Source organism: Euprymna scolopes, chromosome 5 (genome assembly GCF_053919585.1).
Source record: "Euprymna scolopes isolate OS-2025 chromosome 5, ASM5391958v1, whole genome shotgun sequence".
NCBI classification, from domain to species: Eukaryota; Metazoa; Mollusca; class Cephalopoda; order Sepiida; family Sepiolidae; genus Euprymna; species Euprymna scolopes.
The window spans coordinates 5073244-5097052 of NC_136486.1; the positions used below are offsets into that span (position 1 = coordinate 5073244).

General features: G+C 32.1%; 1 protein-coding gene across 3 annotated transcripts in view; it reads right to left on the reverse strand.

The window, feature by feature from the left end:
- Positions 1 to 23809, reverse strand: part of LOC145276693 (uncharacterized) — a 164803-nt gene that overhangs the window by 118942 nt on the left and 22052 nt on the right. For 2 of the 3 annotated variants that reach the window (XM_080127881.1, XM_080127880.1), the window contains exons 2-5: positions 20179 to 20227; positions 16805 to 16827; positions 4000 to 4066; positions 3335 to 3423 (exon numbers count right to left, since the gene is read on the reverse strand). In XM_080127881.1, coding sequence (XP_079984007.1) covers positions 3335 to 3423; positions 4000 to 4066; positions 16805 to 16827; positions 20179 to 20196 — 197 coding nt within the window. In that variant the 5' untranslated portion in view covers positions 20197 to 20227. The remainder of the gene's footprint in view (positions 1 to 3334; positions 3424 to 3999; positions 4067 to 16804; positions 16828 to 20178; positions 20228 to 23809) is intronic. The other variant, XM_080127882.1, reaches the window with a different exon arrangement.

The following is a 23809-nucleotide window of genomic DNA, read 5'->3' on the forward strand; positions in this document are numbered from 1 at the left end:
CTCACTTTCCAGTGGGTCTCTCTGTTTATTAGTTTTACTTCATCCCATAGGGGGCGATGGTCCCCCCTCTCCATCCAGACATGGTTGGCTATACCCGATTTTTCCGTCTCCCCTTTAGTTACTGCTTTTCAGTGTTCTTCCACCCTTACTTTAAGGGGGCGGCATGTTTCACCCTTGTAAACCTTTCTGCAACTGCATGGGATGGAGTATATGCAGTTCTTGGTCATGTTCTCCTCCATGCGGGGCTTCACTCATACCAGGTGTCGTCTGAGTGTTGACTCGCTCTTGAATACCATTTTGATGTTGTAGGGGGCGCATATTCTCTGAATCTTTTCGGAGATGCCTCTTATGTATGGTAGGCAGACCGTTGGAGGTTTTTGGGTTTCATTCTCGTCTCTTATACTATTATAACGTCTGGTGGATAGTATGCTATCAGGGTAGTTGTTACGACGGAGGGTATTCTTCAACCTGACCATTTCTTAGTGGAATGTAATGTTATCGCTACTTATTGTTTCTGCTCGATGTTGTAAACAGCGTGCGATTTCATGTTTGATACTTTATGGGTGATGGGAGTTGAAGTTTAGGTATTGTCCGGTGAAGGTAGGCTTGCGATATACAGATGTCTTAAACCCATGTTCTGTGCGTGATATGAGTATATCAAAGAAGGCCAGTTGATTATCTTTTTTCTTTCTCCATTGTGAACTGTATCGATGGTCTTATTGAGTTCACATGGTCTAGGAGAGCCTGAATGTCTTCCTGATTGGGCCAGAGTATGAAGGTGTCATCAACGTATCTTAGCCACATGGTTGGCTTTAAGGGAGCTGAACCTAAGGCCATGTCTTCGAAGCATTCCATGTATATGTTCGCCATCACTGGTGATAACGACGAGCCCATAGCTAGCCCCTCCTGTTGCCGATATAGGTCAGTACCCATTCTGAAGTAGGTTGTTTCTATGCAGAATGTCAGCATTTCCATTAAGTTTGGCAATGGTACACATGTGCGCTCTTCTATGGAGAGGTCCGCAGCTAGTTTGTCTTGAATTACTGCTAGTGCCTCACTAGTTGGGACTTTAGTGAACAGGCTAACCACATCTAGGCTTACCATTTGGTTTGTACTGATGGGTGCTCCCTTGCTTACCATTTGGTTTACACTGATGGGTGCTCCCTTGATCAGTTTACCGGAGGGTAAAATGGCCGAAACGTTGTGACTAGAAAAACCAAGATGAGGAAGTCAGTCCGACAATGTCAATCAATGAAAACACCTCATCTCAAAAATACAGACAATTACTATATATGAGTTTATTAACATTTCTATAAAAATAGTGTCAATTGTATTTTTAATATAGAACTGATCCAAATGAGATAAAGTAATAATTACTAATAATTATTCAGAAAATAATATTGTGCTACATAGTTCAATACAAATAATAAAATCACGTTGTAAAAATCAATCTTTAAGTTATTCCTTCAGCTCAGCACTTTTTGCCAGACAATGTTTACTTTTTGCCCTGTTTCTTTTGAATGTTCCCTTTATTTACATAATGTTTCACTGACTTCTTTTTTCAGTGAAGAACTACTGCACATGAAAATTACGAGTTTCTTTCTCACACCATTATAACAATGATCATATATTATTATAATATTTTAAAATGAAGCTATACTAAGAGGAGGTTGCTTTCATATTCTTGTCCCAGGTTGCCAGATTGGCATTTTAAAAAATAAATTTTGTGAATTTGACTCTTTTTGAAGCAGTTTGACCTTCAAAAACTGTATTTGGCCTTTTTGAAAGTGTAACATGTGAACTAAGGAAGAAATAAACAAATGATTAAGTGTGAGAAAGCAACTTGTATTAATTTTGATAAAGAAAAAAATCAGTGAAACATTACATCAAAAGGGAACATTCGAAAGAAACAGGGCAAAAAAAAGAAAGAAAGAAAGAAAGAACATTGTATGCCAAGAGATGTTGAACTGAAGGAGTAAATTCAAGATTGTCACTTAAAAATGTGTTTTTGTATTTTGTATGGAACTAAATGAAATTAATTAATAAGTGCTAATAAATACTCAGAAAGTAATATTGTGCTACATAGTTCAATACAAATAATAAAATCACATTGTAATAGACAATCTTTAATTTATTCCTTTGCTTCACCATCTCTTGGCAGACACTGTTCTTTTTTGACCTGTTTCTTTCAAGTGTTACTTTTTTTACGTAAAGTTTTGCCGATTTCTTTCTACACGTCGAAATTATGAGTTTCTTTCTTATACCATTAGAACAATGATCATCTATTATTATAATGATATTCAAAAACAAGGTTACATCAAAGGGAGATCATTCTCATATTGTTGTCTAGGGTTGCAGGATTAGCTGATTTATCTGGACAGCCTAAATGAGGAGTTGTGGAGCAAGATGTTTATCAATATTACATTTTAAATTTGGTACAGGCAGGTAAACGGTGAGCAGGAAGGGAATTCCAAAGGCAGAGGAAAGAAGTTATGAGAGTAGAAAGCCTTCTGGTATCTGGGGACCTCTACAGTGAAAGAATGTGATTTTGCTGGGAGTTTTTTTTTTGGGGGGGGGGTATTTATGTTGAGAGGGCACAAGTGCATCAGGTTCATCGGAGCACATTCCCTTGAAGTATTTGCAAAATAGGTATATTGCGATGATGGGACAGAGGTTGGAACTTGGTAGACAGTGTGCAATTGGTTAGAGACGTTTTTTTGCAGACTGTCTTAGAAGAAAAGACTAGTGACTGGTGCACCAGCACAGATGTGGCAACGATACTCCATGCATGGGTGAATGCTAGCTTTGTAGCAATATAGGATATTGGCGTGCATGCCACGGACTTGATCATATGTAGTCCAATTCATGTTAAGCCGAGGAATTGAATATTGGACTTTTGTCAGCCATGGTAATAATCAGTGATTGGAAAGGCTTTTTTATAATAGTCAAAGAAAAGAGTTTTGTCTTAGTAGCATCGAATATAACTATGAAATTTGGATCTCATTTAACAACAGATGGAGATCATTTTCTAAGGATTAAGCTATTGCCTTTGATATGCGTGCAATTCAACTTGCTTATATGTTGAGAATAGAGCATGGTTTCATCCGCAAATATACCCATATTGGATGCAATTTCATCAGGAAGGTTATCAATGAAAATCAGGAATAACAAAGGTCCAAGTATCAGCCCCTGGATTACACCCTTAGGTATTCTTTTGTCCTTTACAATCAGTTCATACCTAAGTTCAAAAATTGATTACAGCTAGGTAATAGGTAACATATGACAACAACAAAAAAAGTTTCATTATGAATCTTCATTTCCATTATTTTCTCACCTGCAACAATTGGCAACTGAAGTTAAAATCCCATCCACATCTTCGAATGATGCGGCTCTTTGGCTGATACTCTCTAGAAGCAACTCGTTCTGAAAGAGAAAATAAAATGAATTAATGTGTGCAGGACAGGAGACTTGGTTGGTTTGGTCAGATTGAAAGAATATATGAGAGTGTTTGTATTAGTAGATGTAGAACAGTTGAGGTAGCAGGGTCAGTTGGAAGGGGAAGTAACAAGGATGGATTTGAGAGAAAGAGGAATTAATAAAAACCTGGCCAGAGTTTGGTTGTTTTTGAAGTCAATTTCTAAAACCCATCCAACACATACAAACATGTAAAAGTAATGAAAAATTATATATAAAAAAATAAATTATATAAAAAAATAAATTATATAAAAATAAATTATATGAAAAAAATAAATTATATAAAAAAATAAATTATATTAAAAAAAATAAATTATATTAAAAAATTATATAAAAAAAATAAATTATATAAAAAAATTAATAATTTATATTAAAATTAAGAAATAAATACATTAAATTATAATTAATAAATTGTATTATAAATAATGATATTTAAAATAATAAATTAATTATATTTAAAATAATAAATTATTTATATTTTAAAAAGTAAATAAATTATATTAAAAAATGAATAAATCATCTTACTTGTCTCTCCAGTTGGATAATCCTTGCTTTCAACACTTGAGTTCGTCTTTCATCAAAAGAAAAATTGCTGGAAAATAAAAAAGAAATCAAATTTCCTTTGAAAATGACAACTCAATCAAGTTCCCCCCCCCCATTTACATGTGCCATTATGAATTTATAAGTTTCAATTATGAATTTATAAGTTTCAATTATGAATTTATAAGTTTCAATTATAAACTTATAAGTTTGAAATTATAAGTATTAAAAAGTGAATTGGAGTTAAACTATTTCATATGAACTTTTTTATAGCAATAATAAGTTTAAGCAAAAATCAAGTCACAGAGTTCAGGTGATTTCTTGGATCAGTTTTATAATGAGATCACACAAGTACACAAATAATTTGAATTTACTTGGGCATTATAAATGGATATCTAAAAAAATAAAAAATAACGCATTTTTAATTTTAAAAAAAAAAAAACTAGTATACACTTACGTCTCATATGAAAATGAGCAAAAAATAATTGAGTAGAAGATTCGTTAGAATTATTAAAAAAAAAAATAGAAAAAAAGATATTCTTGATCCGCCATTTTCTAGTTTGAAATGGCGAAGTTTAACTGAAACAAGGGAAATAAGTTTCTCATAAAAATTTTTGGTACTTTTGCATAATTTGACCTGAATTCTCGTGAATTCCTCTCAAGCATGGATCGGGCGAGACCAGCAAGCATCGGTTTCAGCCGAGCGTTGTTCAAATGTTGAAACGCTAACTCGACTTTTTATTTTATTTATTTAAAATTTTTTTCTGTTATGTTTTTAGTAATTTTTAAGGGGGTATTAAGAGCGTGAGGGTGACTTTTTTATTTTCTGATTAGTTACTTATTATTTATTTATCATTATTTTTTTTTTAATTGAATTTTTGGGAGTTTGATTAGCCAATGAAAAAGCGCTATCTAAATGGAAGCAGACGACATTCGAATTGGAAGAAAGTGATTAAACCAACAAAAATAAAAAAGCTGACAAATAAATATATTTTTGGTGCTAATGCATTTACTGATCCGCGCTATTTTTTTAAATCATATTTCCAAGTTTAATTAAAGTTTTATGATATGTTTTTTATTCAATTGTAAGGTTAAAGTACAGAATACGTACAAAACACCCTCCCCTCCCCATGTTAAGAATGGCTTTTTAAATAATAACGTTATTATTTCAGAACAGATCAATAAGTGAGTACCATATTTTCAAACTCACCAAACATAAAAATGACAGACAAGAAAATAAATCTATACATGTTAGAAAAAGAAATGAAAATATCGATGCAGACAATCTCATATTGTCAGAATAAATTGCTGTCCCTAAAAAATGAGGTGCAACAACACAAAAGTTTACTTAAAAAAAGATCGTGTGTAAAGGATGGTTTCTCCTGGAGATGTACAAATGGACAGTGCCACCAAAAGAACTTGACTGAACAACAAGTCTTGAAAATAAAAAAACAAGAAAAAAAATATGGTTACAAAAAGGAAAACAAAAGAAAAGAAAACAAAAACGTGTACTTACACCTAACAATTATACAGTTAAAAAAATCTTTTCTTGGAGAAAAAAAACAAAAAAAATTTCCGTTGATAAGTATTTTGAAAAAAAAATTAAAAATTAAATACTAAAATGAAGTAAACATATTTTCATTTTTTTCAAGGTAGGTTTTTTTTTTAATTCTTTTTGATTATTTGCATTTGTATTTTTTCCGTTTTGTTTTGTTTTTTTTCATTAGTCTGAGTCTGTTACGACGCTCGGCTGACACCGATAATTGCCTGCCTCGCCCGATCCATGCTTGACGGGAATTCACGAGAATTCGGGTCAAATTATGCAAGAGTACCAAGTTTTCTTTTGGGTGGCATTTTAAGGAGCTTTTTAAATAAAAAGAAATATCACATACATCAAAATAATTATAATGAATTTAAATAACAACAATAAAATAAATAAAAAATGTAACAAGACATATTGGTCGTTCAAGAATTAGAATTATTTGATCAAATTTACAGACTATAATAATCTCCTTTGAATTAAAAACTGCATTACTGCATAAATTTTATTTTTAAATGTAATTATTTTTCTACTCTATCATTTTTCGTCAATTTTTGAATTTTTACTAATTTCGACATGAAACATAACTACGTACTGGTTCTTTTTACTTAAAATGCATTATTTTTTTTATTTATTTATTTTAAATCCACTTATAATGAATGCACAAGCACTGAATTTGCTTTATGTAACTATATGGCATTAACAAGGGAGATAAGTCTTTGCAGAATAAAACTTGAATTATTCCCCTTGAAATTTACGGTATTATTTCATAGTTGCTATCGTAATATCGTCTCAGACGAATTATTTTTCCTTTTTTTTTTTACCCCCCCCCCCTCCCCTTCACCAAACAAATTAAAGAGAAAACAATTTTGGGCGCTTGTTTGAGATTTGGTCTCAATCTAAGGAAATAATGTTATTTTGTTGCAGATGATTTAGGACGCTGAAATGATCAATCGAATAAGGAAACAAATTCCGGCTGACGTACATGAGCTTTGTTCATGGAATCTATGCTTAGGTTTAGGCACAGATAAAGAGTGGGGGAAACTAATGATAGTGTTTTCTGCTAGACGGGTGTTTCTTGTGAAAGTTTGGCGAGGGGGGACCATAGAATGGAGCTCAGCCGAGCACCTGCCATGAAAATAACAATAAAGCAGAGACAAACTCGCAACATCTCTTCTGTGAGAAAGAGGTTGCAGGGAAGAGAAAAGGACATTCCCCACAAGGCTATAAAGTCTATTTTGAACTCTATCAAGGCAGGATAAGTCCTTTCTAGCAGCTCCTGCCCAGATGTGGCAACAGTACTCCATCCTTGGACGTACCTGGCTCTTATATAGATAGAGAATTGCATCAGCAGTGAGATATTTACTGAATCCATAGAAGGGTCCCAACATTTTTCCAGCGGCCTTGGCAACGGATTTAATGTATGTGTTCCATTTAAGATCAGGAGTAAAGGTCAAGCCCAGAAGCTTGTCAAAACATGAGGCTTCCCCAAGACGAGAGCCATTCATTTCAATTGATGGCAGATGGGGATCAGAGCATTGATGATGTAAAGATAAAAGCTTGGTTTTAGATGCATTAAAAGTAACCAGCCACCTCTTTCCCCATTGTACCACGCACTCAAGATCAGAGCAGAGAGAATCAGAAAGAACTTGGTCATTTACGGTCTTAGATGTGCTACCATACATAGTAGTGTCATCAGCATAGATGTCTACGAATGATGTAAGGATGTGATTTGGAAGATCATTAATATAGATCAGGAAGAGAGTTGGGCCCAGGATGGACCCCTGAGGGACTCCAGCATTAATACTGTGAGCTTCTGATTTTTGCCCATCAACTACTACTCTTATGAATCTATCAGAGAGAAATGATTTAATAATTGAGAAGACATTTCCAGCTATACCATAGCTAGAGATCTTGTGAAGTAAACCTTTATGCCATACCCTATCAAAGGCCTTAGATATGTTAAGAGCAATTGTCCTAGAAACGTTGCCTCCGTCGAGAGATTCGCTAATCCTATGAGATATAACTGTAAGCACATCTGCTGTAGATCTAGCAGAACGGAAACCATATTGTGTGTCACTAAGAAGGTTATTTTTGCTGAGATGGTTGATTACTTCTGTAACAGATTCCAGCAACTTACTCATGACGTACAGGAGACTTATTGGCCTGTACTGAGAGGGAGATGACCGATGACCTGAATTCTTAAATACAGGGCATACTGATGAGATTTTTCAGGGTGATGGGAAGCAATTCTCCTTAAGGCAACATTTAAACAGTTTTGTAAGTATGGGCGCTAGTTCTGGTTGAATTTTTTTGAGTACAATAATTGGAATATTGTCAGGGCCAGTTGCTTTACTGGAATCAAGGTTTTTGATCGGCTTGGTAACATCACATACAGATATTTGTATATCACATAGCATGTTTTCTGATACAGGAGGAAATATTGGGACTTGGCGGCCTTGGTCGCAAGGGGTAGAATTAGCTGCAAAGTTCTTGGCAAAGAGTTTGGCTTTGTCTGATGCTGACGAGATTACCTCAGGTCCATTGATGATAGTTGGGATAGAGCACACGCTTCTGTTCAGGATTCTGTTTGCTATTTGCCAAAACTGGTGGGAACCAAGCCGCTGCTCAGCTACTTTAGACTTGACGGACTGAGCATACAACTCTTGCGTTCTTCATTACTTTCTTACAATGGTTGCTGGCAGTCCGAAAAGCAGCTTTAGTTTCCATACATCTATTACGTTGGGAGCAGTGGAAAAAATGATTTCTGTGCGCAATGGCAGCAGCACATTCTGGAGAGAACCATGGCTGGCTGTTAGGTTTTTACTGGAACTTTTTTGAGGGTATGACACACTCTATAACTACAATTAACCATTCCGTCAGGTCTGATACTATAGAGGACACATCCTTTTTAAACATGGAATGCAGAGGTAGATCTGATATAAATGTGCGGAAGCTATCCTAGTCAGCCATAGAGTATCGATATATTGTACGATGGAGAGGTACGTCTAGGGACTTATTACATTTCATTTTTATCTTAACTGATACAACAGAGTGGTCGGAAGATCCAAGAGGAGACAGAACAGAAACTGAACATAGTTCATGGCAAGTTGTGAGAAAAAGGTCTAGGAGACTCACATACTGGCCATCATTGTCGGGCACACGAGTGGATTCGTACACAATCGTAGTGAGGTCATAAGCAATGGAGAAATCATGACAGAGCCTCCCCTCATCATCGGTCTTGTTTAAGTGGGTCAACCATTCCACATTGTGAACATTGAAGTCTCCACATACATCAATGTTAGGTGAGGGATAAGCAGATAGGACTTGGTCAATTTTTTCAGATATGCTTTTGTGGGGGTGATAGAGAGTAAATATAAATGCAGTACTATGAATAGAAGAGATGTTGCGAGTTTGTCTCTGCTTCATCGTTATTTTCAGAGCAAGTGCTCGGCTGAGCTCCAATCTATGGTCCCCCCCTCGCCAGACTTTCACAAGAAACACCCGTCTAGCAGAAAACACTATCACTAGTTTCCCCCACTCTTTATCTGTGCCTAAACTTAAACGTAGATTCCATGAGCAAAGCTTCTTTCTTAGAACTGCCCTATGGAATTGTCATCCGTTTTCCTGCTTTCCAGCTGACTACAATATGGTTGTCTAACATCAACAAGTATTTGATGAGCCATTCCATATAAGTTAACAAATTTACCGAATTTCCATTACTAACGATTACTATATTGTCCAATTTCTACTGTACACTCTTTAACCCTTATCCTCGAGTAGCCTCTTGGGCTTGATAAGTGATGACGCCTATGTAAAAAAAAAAAAAATCCAAAAAGTGCAAAGTTCAAGCCAAAATAAAAATTTTTAAAAAAGGCAACACACACCAATTTTTTTTCCTTTTCAGAATAATCATTGGAGCCAATGCAGAATTCGGTATAGGGGCCTCACTCGTGTACGTCTGCCCAAATACCTTTTTTTGATATGAAGAAACTTCACTATTTATAAAAATATATAATATAATATATACCGACAAAAATTATAAAGTTCATCTTTCGAACAACTAATGATGAAGTTACTTTTTGATATCAGTCAATGAAAATGTTTACTTCAAAAAAATAAACCTCGTTTATTGATGAACGTTTTTTCTGTGTTTGATAAAATTAAAAATAAACAAAATTCTGTAAGTTCATTTTTATAATATGAAAAATAATTAAAATGAAATATTTTGCAAATATTTTGCAATTAGAAAAAAATACAGTTTATTTATATTATTTTATTATTGGAATCCTTTGAGATGAGTAATTTGCATATTTATTTATTTATTTGCTTACTACAGTCGGCAAATAAATAAACAATTTATTTATAATAATATTGATAAAAATTTCAACATTTTTTAAAGCTGAAAAGATCAAATAATTGAAAAATAATAGTAATTATAAAAAAGTAATTTATATATATATATATATATATATATATATATATATATATATATATATATATATATATATATATATTTATTTATTTATTTATATATATAAATTACTTTTTTATAATTACTATTATTTTTCAATTATTTGATCTTTTCAGATTTAAAAAATGTTGAAATTTTTATCAACTTACATTTATTTTTTTTAGCTTTCGTAACATGAAATATGGGGGGGGGTAGAACACCTTAAAAAATATTTCCTCTAATATATTTAACAAAACCTACTTTTCTTATGTAAGTTTATTTAATAATGAATAAATATCGAAAATTTCATAAAAATATGACTATTATTTGATTTTTGCTAGATGTTTAATTTTTAAAACCTGGAAGTGTCAACAGCTTAAAAAACGTTACTACATAGTAGAGACTGTCAAAATTCACCACAGAATTACCCCACCCTATATGTAACACGATGTAACTTTATTATAAATTAATATTATCAGTATAACTTTTGTACCATTTAAAAGAAGAAGGGCAGAATAAACCAATAATAATTTTTAAAAAATTTTTCATCGAACGAAAATAATGAAATTGTGAGACGAAAATCGTGTTTACATAATTGGCGCTTTAAAATAACGTTCACATGTAGTAGACATTTCGAACGTGAAAACATACCCGTGTTTAATAAATCTAGCAAAAATCATCTAATGGTCAGACTTTCGTGAAATTTTCGATACTTATCCATTTTAGAATGAAATTACATATAAAATGCAGTTTCCATAAAATATATTAGGGGAAATATTTTTTTAGTGCGTGTTCCCCCTCCCATATTTATTTTTTCGAAATGTGAACAAAATATGTTTAAATCTATCGAAATTTCTATTTATGAAACATAAGAGTTCAAATAAGTAAAAGATATTTATTTTTTTTTTAAGTTTAAATACACATATTGAACAAAAATTTACCGTGAAGTTGCAATTAAAAAAAATGATATAAATTTAATATTATGTTTTTTTAAATAGTGTTTTTCAAATTAATATATACTATACTCAATTGAATTGCCAAGAAAAAGAAACTTCGTAAACATTAATTTTTAAAAGATTAAAACGATTAAAATTCCATTATTTCCAAATGTTCCATTACAATATATATTTTTAATTAATTGTGTTTAAATGTTTTTTAAATATTAAGCTTTAATATAAACATGACTCTTGTCAGCTATTTTATCACCAGATTAAAACCAATTTGAAAATATTGCACAAATATTAAACATTTTGTAGCCCCCCTTCATATTTTGTTTGTCTCTTTTTACAGAACAAAATATGGAACCCCGTAGGCAATCAAATAAAAATTCAGTAAAACCGTATTTCATATTTAATATACAAATGTTTATGATATTATTAATCATTAAACTGTGTAGATCTTAAAACCTAACAAAATTATAACAAAGATTAATTATTAATTGCAGAAGATAAACAAAGGTTTTAAAAAATCATTAAGTCGCTTCTGCTTTTCCATAGTTCGTATAGTTAACACAAGTCTGACGCCACGGGAACATACGCTCCATTTTTCACATTGTTTTGGGGATACCTACTAGATTAGGCACCACCAAAACCGGGGGAGCAGGTAAATACTTTTCGACGGACCGTCTTTTTAAAAATCTACCAAAAATCAGGTAATTATCCAATCAATACAAAATTTTCAGCGATTATTAAAAGAAGAATGAACTTTATAACAGTGTACTTATTTTTCATAAACAATATTTATATATATATTTTTTTTTTTTTTGCTTACAACCCCCCCCTTGTTTTGGGGGGGGTACCAAATGTGTTTAAAATAATCATCTGAAACTGAACAAAACACAAAGGGCACAATATTTATCGAATTTTTGTTTTGTATCGATTCTTCAAAGCATGCCCTGTTTAATAATGGTCATGCATTATTCGGCTCGCTAAAAAGAAATTGTTAATTTATTTATCAAAGATTTTAAAATGGCTTTTTTCGTATAAATATTTAAAAAAATTTTTTTTTTTTTTTGCTTAACTTAAATTAATTATTTTACTTAACATATTCACCGAATTTCACACTCCAAAAGTCAAAAGCGGAATAATTAAACACAATCAAAGTTCTGATATTCAGACGTCAAAATAAGGTATGTAAACAAGTTTGTTTTTTTTTTGTTTTTTTTTATCTATAATCCTGTCCCTTACAAAAACGGAATATGTTTTGTTCAGTTTCAGATGATTATTTTAAGCACATTTGGTACCCCCCCCAAAAAAGAAGGGGGGGTTGTAAGCAAAAAAATATATATATATAAATATTGTTTATGAAAAATAAGTACACTGTTATAAAGTTCATTCTTCTCTTAATAATCGCTGAAAATTTCGTATTGATTGGATAATTACCTGATTTTTGGTAGATTTTTAAAAAGACGGTCCGTCAAAAAGTACTTACCTGCCCTCCCAGTTTTGGCGGTGCCTAGATAAAATTCAGGGTTTTATCTATCTGGAAAAAAAAAGTTACTCAGAAATAATGGATTTTAATAAATGTAATTTCGTTTTAAAAAGCAACAACAACTTGATTTTTCGGTCATTTTTGGCGGTGTCTATACTACATAGAAACGTTGTTTTAAAGCGTCGATAATGTAAACACAATTTTTATTTCGCATTTTCATTATTTTTTGTATGCTGTAAAAAATAAAAAATATTAGCAGTTTATTGGAAGCTTCTTTTCTTTTAAATGGTAAAAAATTAGGATGATAATATTAAATTAAATTACAGTTACATCGTGTTACATATAGGGGTGGCGCGTTGGAGGTACCTATCGTACAAGAATAATTTTGATGTATTTTTTAAAGTATATTGTTAGTTTTCGTGTGCTGTTTTTTTTTTTTTTTTAACTTGGTAGGTAAGAACAACATTTTTTGTGTTATTTTCTTTTTCTTTTTGCGAGCAGCAATCAGCATTACATATTTCTGAAGAATCGCCGTTATTTTTACCAAATATATTAAGATAAAGGGAGATAAATCATTGCCGGTTAAAATATGAATTATGTCCCTTGCAATTTGGAAATTATTGCTATTGTACCTATTTACTATGCCTCCCCACGAGACAGAGTTAGACATCAGGGTCGTTTTTTAACGTGGAGAAAAGGTACAAAAATAAAAATTGTCTCAGTCGTGAAGGATTTCTCCTCCACCGAAAGAGAACAAGAAATAGAAGTGCAGCATCTGAAGAAAAGATACTACACTTTGATCTTGTCCCGAAGGCCAAGGTAAGGTGGTATTATAGGTGAACTTTTTTTCTTTTTAAAAGATTGCAGCTAAAAACAATTTGGTATTGTAAAAACAATTTTTTTATGTTTTTTTTTTTTGTTTTGTGAAATTTCAGAAAACCAAATAAAGTTATAACATAATTTATTAAATAATTAAAATCATTTTTTTGAGACTTTGGATGTAATACACCTTTTTCAAAGAAGACTTTGTTTTTTTTAGTTTGTTTTTCTCTTCATTTTTTTTTTGTTGGTATTAACCCTGAAAATAAACTCTTGTGGAGAGAGAAAAAGATATATTCAGGATTATGGACGATTATTATCAGTCTGGAGCAATGTGTATATTTGCGTGGGGGGGGGGGGTCACAAATTTTAAATCGGAGTTTGGTCAGTGCTCCCATCTTTAAAAACATTTGAAATATTACAAAACCAAATAATGTTCTAAAATGTTATTAAATAATTAAAATAATTTTTTCTTAGACTTTCAGTGTAAGGCGAATTTTTCCAAGAAGACTGTTGGTTTTTTAGAAAAAAAACATTTTTTCAAAAAATTAGAAGCTTGGTATTGTAAAATTGTTTTTTCTTCTTTTTTTTTTTTTTATTAATCTGTCAGATATATTACAATATAATCTGGCAAGTAAAAAAAATAAAAAACAAACTTGTGAAACATGAAATATTGATGTCTCTTATGCGATCCTATTTAGGTATGAAATCTAAAATCCGACTGACATAATTTTATGAAGTACAAAAATGGATGCCTGATTATCGATTTTTTTAAACTAACACATTTTAGGTGAAAACATTACATGCTTATGTGCAACGTCCAAATCAGTATAAATTAAAAAAAAAAAAATACAAGATAAGATCGAGTAAAAAAATAATTACAATTAAAAATAGAATTTATCAAATTATCAAATTTTATCGTATGCTTTAATGTGGGAGAGTCATATGACCAATTTCGTATGATAAGCTGACTTATCTCCCTTCACTTTAATTAAGAGTTCACCATTTTTAAACACAAAATGTCAGAACATAATTGTAGTTCATTTTTGTTATACATCTAGCACATCTTCTAATGGATAATTTTTCGTAATTTTTGGAATTTATACAATTTTGACACAACACATAAATACATAATCATGTTTTCACCTGAAATGCGTTCGTTTGAAGCATTACTAATCTGCACAAGCACTCTAAAATGATTTGCTGGGATATATTTTAGCCTCTCCCAGAATAAGGTTGAGTCCATATATTATATTATGGCCAGACAATGTCGGATGTCCTGGGTAGGGAGTTGAGTGACCGACGTTTGAACTAATAACAATGTTATGGAAATAAAGTGTTTTGAGTTATATATATTTTTTTTTTTCCTGAAATGTGCAAGAAACACAAAATAGAAATACAAAAAATTAGACACAAAGCCACTAAAAAATTGGGTAGGGATATCTCCAGAGAAGACCCTAATTTACCTTATATGTGCTTCCGGGTTGCACTTGCTTACACCACCACATTTATATTTGCCCTCTATCACCCCCACAACAGCAGAGTTACTATCTTTAAGATTATATCTGAGAAAATTGACCATATCCTGTCTGCTCATCCTTCGGCTAACATTCACATCTGTGGTGACTTCAATGTCCACAATGCAGAATGGTTGACCCACACAAACAAGACAGATGATGAGGGAATACAATATATGCAGGTACACACATGGAAATTTATATTTATAAGATAAATACAGATGACCGACCTTACAATCAGCAAACTTTCACGCCTTCACTGTAGAGATTTCTAGATGCTGGATCGCTTTCTACTCTAGTAGTTTCTTTCTTCGAATTTCTAGTCTTTGGAATTATCTTCCTGCTCCCCGTTTTCTTTTACTGTATCAACATGCAAAAATTTAAATGTAATGTGAACAAACATTTTGCTGCACAACTCATCACTTACAATGTTCTTATAGTTACGGTACCTAATTCACAGTAACATCTTGCCTAGTTTTTGAGTCGATTTCAGTAAAAAGTAAAATAAAATTCTTGAGTATAGAGTCGTTCTTGAAATACAGAAATGCAAACAAATTTTTTAAATGGCAGCATGTATCCAGTTAGAAAAGCTTTTCCAGCCAAAAAATTAATACAGCCACGATCAGCAGAAACTTGGTGGTCTTTTTTGTGTTTAGATGAGAAGCTATCACTGAAGAATTTTTTAAAAATTCAGTAGGTTTTATTTATTTATTTCTTTTTACAAGGAATTCACCTCTTATCAAGGTCCGAAGGCCACTCAAGGATAAGTGTTAACCCTTTATGACCTGGTTGAACTAATTTGTTCAGTCATAAATAAATGAATATAACGGCATAAATAAAATAGGAATTGATTCAAACACACTTTGTACGTATTAGTTCAGTATCTGGGTAGATATAAGATACGTCCAGATTGCAACTGTCCATTGCTTACATTCAATATGGCGCCATCTGAAATTAACAATAGATGTTTTTTTAATCATCTACATCATAATTCAAGTCATAAAGATGATAGTGTAGTAATCGTTAATGGTGTTGATCGGGTAGAATTTGGATTATTTAAGGGGACGGTTCAACAAGAACTTGTTTACATTGGACTTGAAGACTACCATATTGTAATCAGCTGGGAAGCAGACCAGTGGAACAGTGTTCTACAGGTAGGCAGTTCTAGGAAAGAAGCTTTGTTTATGGAATCTGTGTTTAGATTTAAGCATAAATAGAGAGTGGGGAAAATTGTTGATAGTAGTTGTAGCTAGTTGAGTGTTTTTTTTGTGAAAGTTTGGCAAGGGGGGATTATAGATTAGAGCTCAGTCGAGCACCCACCTTCAAAATAACGATAGAGCAGAAACAGCTATTCAACGTCTCTTCTGTAGGAATGAAGTTGCAGAGAAGAGAAAAGGGCATCACCCACCAGATTTTGAAGCTGATTTTGAACTCTATCAAGACAAGATAGGGTTTATTGAACAGCTTCTGCCCTTATGTGGCAACAATACTCCATATTAGGACGTACTTGGCTCTCATAAATGTGGAGGTAAAATTTGCTGCAAAGTTTTTTGTTGTATAAAATTGTTCTGTTATTTGATTGGTTCGTTCTCATCACATGGTTACAAATAAAATCTCCAAAATTTTTGTACTCATCAAATGAGGATGGTCTTCTACTCACTGCTTCGGTTGAAACTTGGAAACTTGAATAAAAGTACCAGTTAGAATCCGTTCTTGACAATCAGCTGAGGTGTGCCATTTGGGTAGTAACTAGGAGGTTTACCCTTCCAGGCCTTGCCACCCGGCTTGCAAGTGGAGTAAGTTTGTTGCTTACTGCCTGAGATGCCACTCCAGGGAATGCCAATGGGGCTGTCCAAGTAATTTTTGCTAGATTGGAGTGCTCTTTATTTAAGGACACTGACTCGAGACTCCACACCTTCTGACATTGTGTCACATCTTGCCGTGTGGAAAGCATATAAAATATCTACCCTCTTATCATGGGAAAAAATATTGCAACAAAAATAAAAATGAAGAAAAACTGAAAGGTCTTACCGCATATCTTCACTGCAATTCATCTGAAACATTCAAGAAGATAAAACAGATATTTGGATTGTAAATAAAAAGTCGTTTAGCTATTATTAACCATTGCAAATATTGGTTGCCATCTAAACAAAAATGTTACAATTATAAAGTAGCCATCTTCCAACAGAACGTTACATCTGGATGTCAGGTGGCTCCCACTTTCTACCTCTGTGTGACAGAACTTGTACTTGTTGTCATTGATGAGACACTAATCATCTTAAAAGCATTGGTCATAAAGCCTTGATTTTGGGCAGTCATTATCATCCTCTCCTGATCATAGTCTTTTTAGCCAACCTACAGAACTTTCCTTATCCTTATAGTCTTAGGTCAATTCATCCAGAAAATACTTGCCACTTCCTGCAACTTGTCAAAAAAAACTTTTCTAACTGGATTTTTTTTTTTTTTGCTATATTCCATTTCGCTTCAGTTGAATTGCTCAGAAATCAAGTACCCCTCTCCCTTCCTGGGACTACCACTTGATCTCTTTACAAGAAACACATAGATATTCAAATATTCCATTAAAGTTCTCCCTTATCTTTCAAACATTGAGTTAGTAAAGAAGTTAAGACACTTATTTCCTTCTCCCTTTCAAAATTCAGTTTAATTTCCAAATACTTCAGAAAAATTGTTTAATAAAGGAATAAGGTTATTTTTCCAACATGACAACTTTACAATAACTTAATCTTATTCTTTTGTTCAACAATATTTCTTAAATTAATAAACTTTCTTATTGCAATAAGTGAAAAAATGATATTTGTAAACTGATTTGTTACAAACTTTTTCTTTTGGAATTAGCTTAAAAGCTATTTTAAAATGCATATATATTAAACACATGTCTGAAGAAGGCATATTCTCCGAAATATTACAATACAGATCTTTCACATAAGCATACTAAGTAAGAACATAATACACGGAAAATATTAATTTAAAATTAAAAAAATGTGAACTTGCATAGCTTATTCCACATATTATACATGTCTTAATTTGTTTTAGTTTGTGTCGATAGGTTACACCTCTACATTGTCTTGCCTTCTATAAATTTCCTTTATAAACACACACCATATAATGTTTCAAGCAAACTTAATTAACCTCTTATATTAAACTCTGGTTTATCATTAGATAGGTCAATGCACCAACTGACACAAAAAAAATTGCTACATTTTGTTTTTTTTAAGCTTTTATGTCAAGATGACTGTATTCTAAAATCATGATTTATTGGTTTATCATGAAAACTGATTGAGTTAAAACTTAATGAAAAATGACTTGTAAGTCAAAACTGTTCAACTTTGAAATTTGAAACTTTCCCATTCTCAAATCTTGTCCAACTTTTAATATAATGTAACCTAACCTGACATAAAACAAAAAAAATATATATTGCAATTTTTTGAGGTTGGGGTACTTTGGCATTATATTGCCTACCATAGATAGCAGGGAATATCGAGCTTCTATTTTTTTCTTTTGTTTTTTTTTTTTTTTTTTGCAAATTGGATACCCGAATTCAATCTTGGAAATTCTTTGTAAGAATTTTTTTCCAATAAAATTTGAAATAATTAGTATAATCATATTTTATCATATGAAATATTTTATTTAAGAATTAGACATTACAGCATTGTGTTGAGTGTACCCGGATTTCATCAGTCTGATCATGTCGGCTTTGGAGTAGAAATTGGCTGAAAGGAACAGATCATTCAGGGAAAAGAAGGGAAAAACACGAAACACTGATTCAAATCAGGTGATGCTAATTTTTGTGTCCGTATTACAGATATTCAATGTTTTAAACAAAACAACTGAAAACATTTTAAAACATTCTATGTTTTAAATAAAATAACTAAAAACATTTTTTAAAAATTCTATCTTTTCAATATAACTAAAATTTAAATAAAATAACTAAAAACATTTTTTTAAAAATCCTATGTTTTAAAATAAAATAAAAAACATTTTCAAAAAATCACGTTTTAAATAAAATAACTAAAAACATTTTTCAAAAATTCTATCTTTTCGATATAACTAAAATTTAAATAAAATAACTAAAAACATTTTTCAAAAATTCTATCTTTTCGATATAACTAAAATTTAAATAAAATAACTAAAAACATTTTTCAAAAATTCTATCTTTTCGATATAACTAAAATTTAAATAAAATAACTAAAAACATTTTTCAAAAATTCTATCTTTTCGATATAACTAAAATTTAAATAAAATAACTAAAAACATTTTTCAAAAAATCCCATGTTTTAAAACTAAAAAAAACATTTTTTTTAAATCTCGTTTTTAAAAAATTAAAAACATTTTTTAAAAATCTCATGTTTTAAATAAAATAAAAAACATTTAAAAATTCTCCCTTAAAAATGAATAAAACAGCTTTATATGAACATGGAATATTTGTTATGAAGAAAAAACAAAATGTGAACAGTTCCGGATTTGAACCCGTGTTTCATGCCGCTGTCGCAGGGTTCTTTGACTCTTTGCCCACTGAACAGTGTTGAAGAGTCAATCCATTCCTATCAGACAATTTCTGCTCCCAGATCCAGCATGACCTGATCGATTAAACCTTAATAAACCCAACAGATATTGTAACGTACATTTTCAATAAAATTTTTATATTAGCTCTTGTAGAATCTACATTTCAAGGACTTTATTGGGTTTTTTTTTGTTGTTGTTCAACTATTGTTTACTATGTATTCCTGTGACTCGGCATTTATATGCACTTAATTCCCCTTCATTCTTGTGTTAATTGCCGGTGGTCTTCAGGTATGTTGGCCTATGAAGTCAAAAGTGATTTTGTGACCTGGTTAGAATCTCCCGACCAGCAGTAATTATCATTACCTACATTGATGATTGTGTTTGCATGAAACACTAATATCAGTAGGTATAAAAATAAATGTTAATAATTATTTTTTAAATATTATATAAACGTATGTGTGTGAAAAAAATAAAAGAAAAAGCAAATTAAACACAGGAAATAATCATCAGAAATCAGAGATATACCGGCTTTATATGGATCAATGAGGACGTTTCTGATATGAATGAAACCGGTAAATCTCTTGTTTTTGATGATTATTTCCTGTGTTTAATTTGTTTTTCCTGTAGTGTTTTTCACACATCCTTTCTTCATGGCATTTCTTTTTATGATATATTGTATTTTATCCTCATATGTGCGTGTGTGTGTTAAAGATTGACAAATGTGGGTGTGTATGTGAAAGAGATTTATAGATGTGTGTGTGTGTGTGTGTGTGTGTGTGTGTGTGTGTGTGTGTGTGTGTGTGTGTGTGTGAAATTTATAAATATGTGTGTATTAAAGAAACATTGGTTGTAAAAAAATCAACAGATAAAAATTTACTTACACTGATGTTTCGTTTCATTGCAGAAGTTCTAACACTCGATTTTTTTCACCTAAAAAAGTAAAAGATAAAAAAAAATTGTATTTAACAAACTGCTAACTTCGTTGTTAGTAAAGCAATGGATGGCTCTTTATCATTCTTTCCCTCAAATTCTTATTTCCTTACATTTTGTTCGACTTCCCCTACCAACTGATTTTGCCCCTGCAACTGTTCCACATTGACTAACCCAAAAACTTTCATCTATTCTTTCAATGTGACCATACCAATAAAGTCTCCTGTTCTAAACACACTAAATACTGTCCAGATTCAAACTTCCTCTGTGCTTATCAGAACTAAGTGCACATTTTCATAGAATAACGACACGAAACATTTAGTCATTAAATGATGTGGTGCACTCACAGGTCAATATGTCTGTTAAAAGTTTTAATTTCGATTTTATTGAACAATTTATTGATTGACATCCAGTTCAGATAATGTGGTCTCACATCAGTGAAGAAATAGATTCACAAAAAAAGTCATCAAGAGGAAGGTCTCAAAATGGCACATATTCTCTCCTGATGACCCAACATTTTCTGGAGGTCGAAATGAATATTCCACTAGTGAAAACAGCTGAGAAAACATGATTACATACAAGGCCACAACGTAAACTGTTTTTTCCAAACAACAATATCTTCTCTCGGTCCATTTGCTCCATAACAAGTTTCTGCTACTGTCCAGGTAGCAAGTTTCATTTTGTATATGTTGTAAAATATTTTTGTTTTGCATTAGCTTGAGATGAAAGTTCTTGCGGAATTTTTAATTTTGATTTCAAATGATGTATTTTCAAATAAGTTTTCGTGATAATACCTTTACTTTATATATGATTTTAAAGAGCATTTTTCGTTCTATCTAATTGTTTAAATTACAATCGTTTTAAAACAATTATGTCTTCTTTTCAGAACGTTGAATACAAGATGGATAAAAAGCAAATTCGCACAATTTTCTTATTTCAATTCAAGCTAGGCCAAAAAGCTACTGAAACAGCTAGCGATATCAACAAAGCGTTTGGTCCAGGAACCACTACTGAATGCACAGCTCAATGATGGTTTAAGAAATTTTGTGGTGGTGACGAGAGTCTTAAAAATGATGAGCGCAGTGGTTAGCTATCGGATGTTGACAACGATCAATAAAGAGCCTTAGTTGAAGCCAATCTATGCACAACTGTTCGAGAACTTGCTTCTGAATTGAACGTAACGTATACGACGATTTCCAACCACTTGAGAGAGATTGGAAAGACAATAAAACTTGATAAATGGGTGCCTCACGAATTGAACGACAACCGAAAGAAACGCTATCATGAAGTATCAATTTCTCTTTTACGTAACAAGAACAACCTGGTTTTTTGACTTGCGATGAAAAGTGGGTTCTTTACAACAACTGACAACACTTAGATCAGTCGGGTTACATCCTGATGAAGCTTCATAACAATTCCCGAAGCCAGAGTTGCATCAAAAGGACATGCTGACTGTTTAGTGGTCTGCGACCAGTCTCATCCATTACAGTTTTTTAATGACGGCAAAACCATTAAGGCAGAGAAGAGAACAAATGGATGAAATACTTCAGAAACTTCGACAACAACACCCAGCATTAGTCAAAAGAAAAGGCCCAATTCTCTCTATAAGGTCCAATACTCTCCAGATCTTTCATCTACTGACTACCACTTTTTCAAGCATCTTAAGAACTTTCTGTACGAGAAAACCTTCAAAAACCTAAGTGATAAACTTAGTGAATAATTAAAAGTCACAGGGAGCAAGGTCTGGACTATAGGGAGGTTGAGGAACTATCTTGATGCCCATCTTGGTCAAATAATCTGTGACAAAGACGGAGTTGTGGACTGATGCATTCACACAAATCTTCCACATCTTTAGTTCTTTGCAAATAATTATCTTTACAGTTCCCACACTGACATCAAACTGTGCACTTATTGTCTCTATAGACACACGACGATCCTTATCCATGAAATTCTTTATCTGGCCAATCAAATTCGGTGGTCTGAGTTCCTTACTCCTCCCACACCTCTCATCCCTTACCGATTCCTTGCTTTCCTTGAATCTCTTATGCCATTCAAAAACTGATGCTAGATTCATGCAAGATGGTAAAAAAAACAGCCTGTATACACACACACACGCACGCACACATGCGCACACACACACACACACAGGGCATTCCCAATGCTTCTTAGTTTATTATTCCACCCAAATATATCTGATAGGATTGCAAATTGCATTGTTATGATGACTGAACTTATGCATTCATGATCTGAAAGTTTCATTTCTCTGTTACAGATATTGACAGTGTGAAACTAAGAAAGCTACCCCTGTCATAGACGTGCATCAGAAGCAGAGATGTGTGATTGAATCCTGGCAAAAGTGCATTGAGAATGGTGGTGACAATATAGGAAACTAAATTCACAGAAGATTTCTTGTTTTAGTGGTATTACTTTAGTCTTCATAGCTATTCAAGATTTTGAGTTAAAAAATAAAAATATGACGCTTTACTTTTGGGAAACCCTCGTGTGTATATATATATATATATATATATATATATATATATATATATATATATATATATATATATATATATATATAAGGTAGTGTAAATATCATAAAACACACTTGCAACTATGCTTGGATTTTTTTTTTTTTCGGATTTATGTAATCATGCTCAAATTCTTTTTTCTTTTCTTTTTAAAGTTAATGAGTTTTTGTTTTTCTCATGAGTCAATGACATAATAATTACATGTTTGTTTCTCCATTATGAAACAGGTGCTGTCAAAAATTGGACATTTTGACATGCTGAAAGAAATAATCATTAAGATGAATAAGATCTTGGAATTTGAAATATAGACTTTTTGTTAATTATATAATCATATATATATATATATATATATATATATATATATATATATATATATATATATATATATTACACTTTTTATTAATATTTAAATAAGCATTTTGATATCACTACACAATCATGACAATGTTTTGGCCAGTTATGAATAACTAAAACCCTTGTCAAGTGATGTTGCTTTTAAGAGCAATGGAAAAAAATGAATTTCACAAAATTACAATTTTAAAAGCTCACTTGGTCTTCTAATGATGGTAACAATAAAAAATATAATAAAGATGAAAGATAACAAGTGAAGCATGCATGGTCCCCTGTGAATGCACAGTGAACAAGGCATAAAAAAAATTACTAAGTTCAGCATTTGCCCCCCACCCCACCCACATTAAGCCCCGAAAGTCCCCAGGGGACATCAAATTCTGGTGAAAATGAACAAACGGTGCAGTTTTAGGCCTTAACATATGTAAATTTGAGTTCTACACCATGCAAAAAAAGAAATGACTAAGTCCATCATTTGCCCCTCCCCCTCCATTTAGCCCTAAAAGTCTCCAAAGCCTTAACATATTTAAATTTGAGTTCAGCACCATGCAAAACTGCTAAATAGACATACACTGAAAATTTTAGACAAATATGGTAAAATAGTCCCAAAAATGGAGTGTTTTTATTAGCCCTAAAAGAGTCCCTGACGCACACCCGAGAGTTATCGCAAAGTATAGACAAACAAAATTATATAGAAATCAATAAGTTA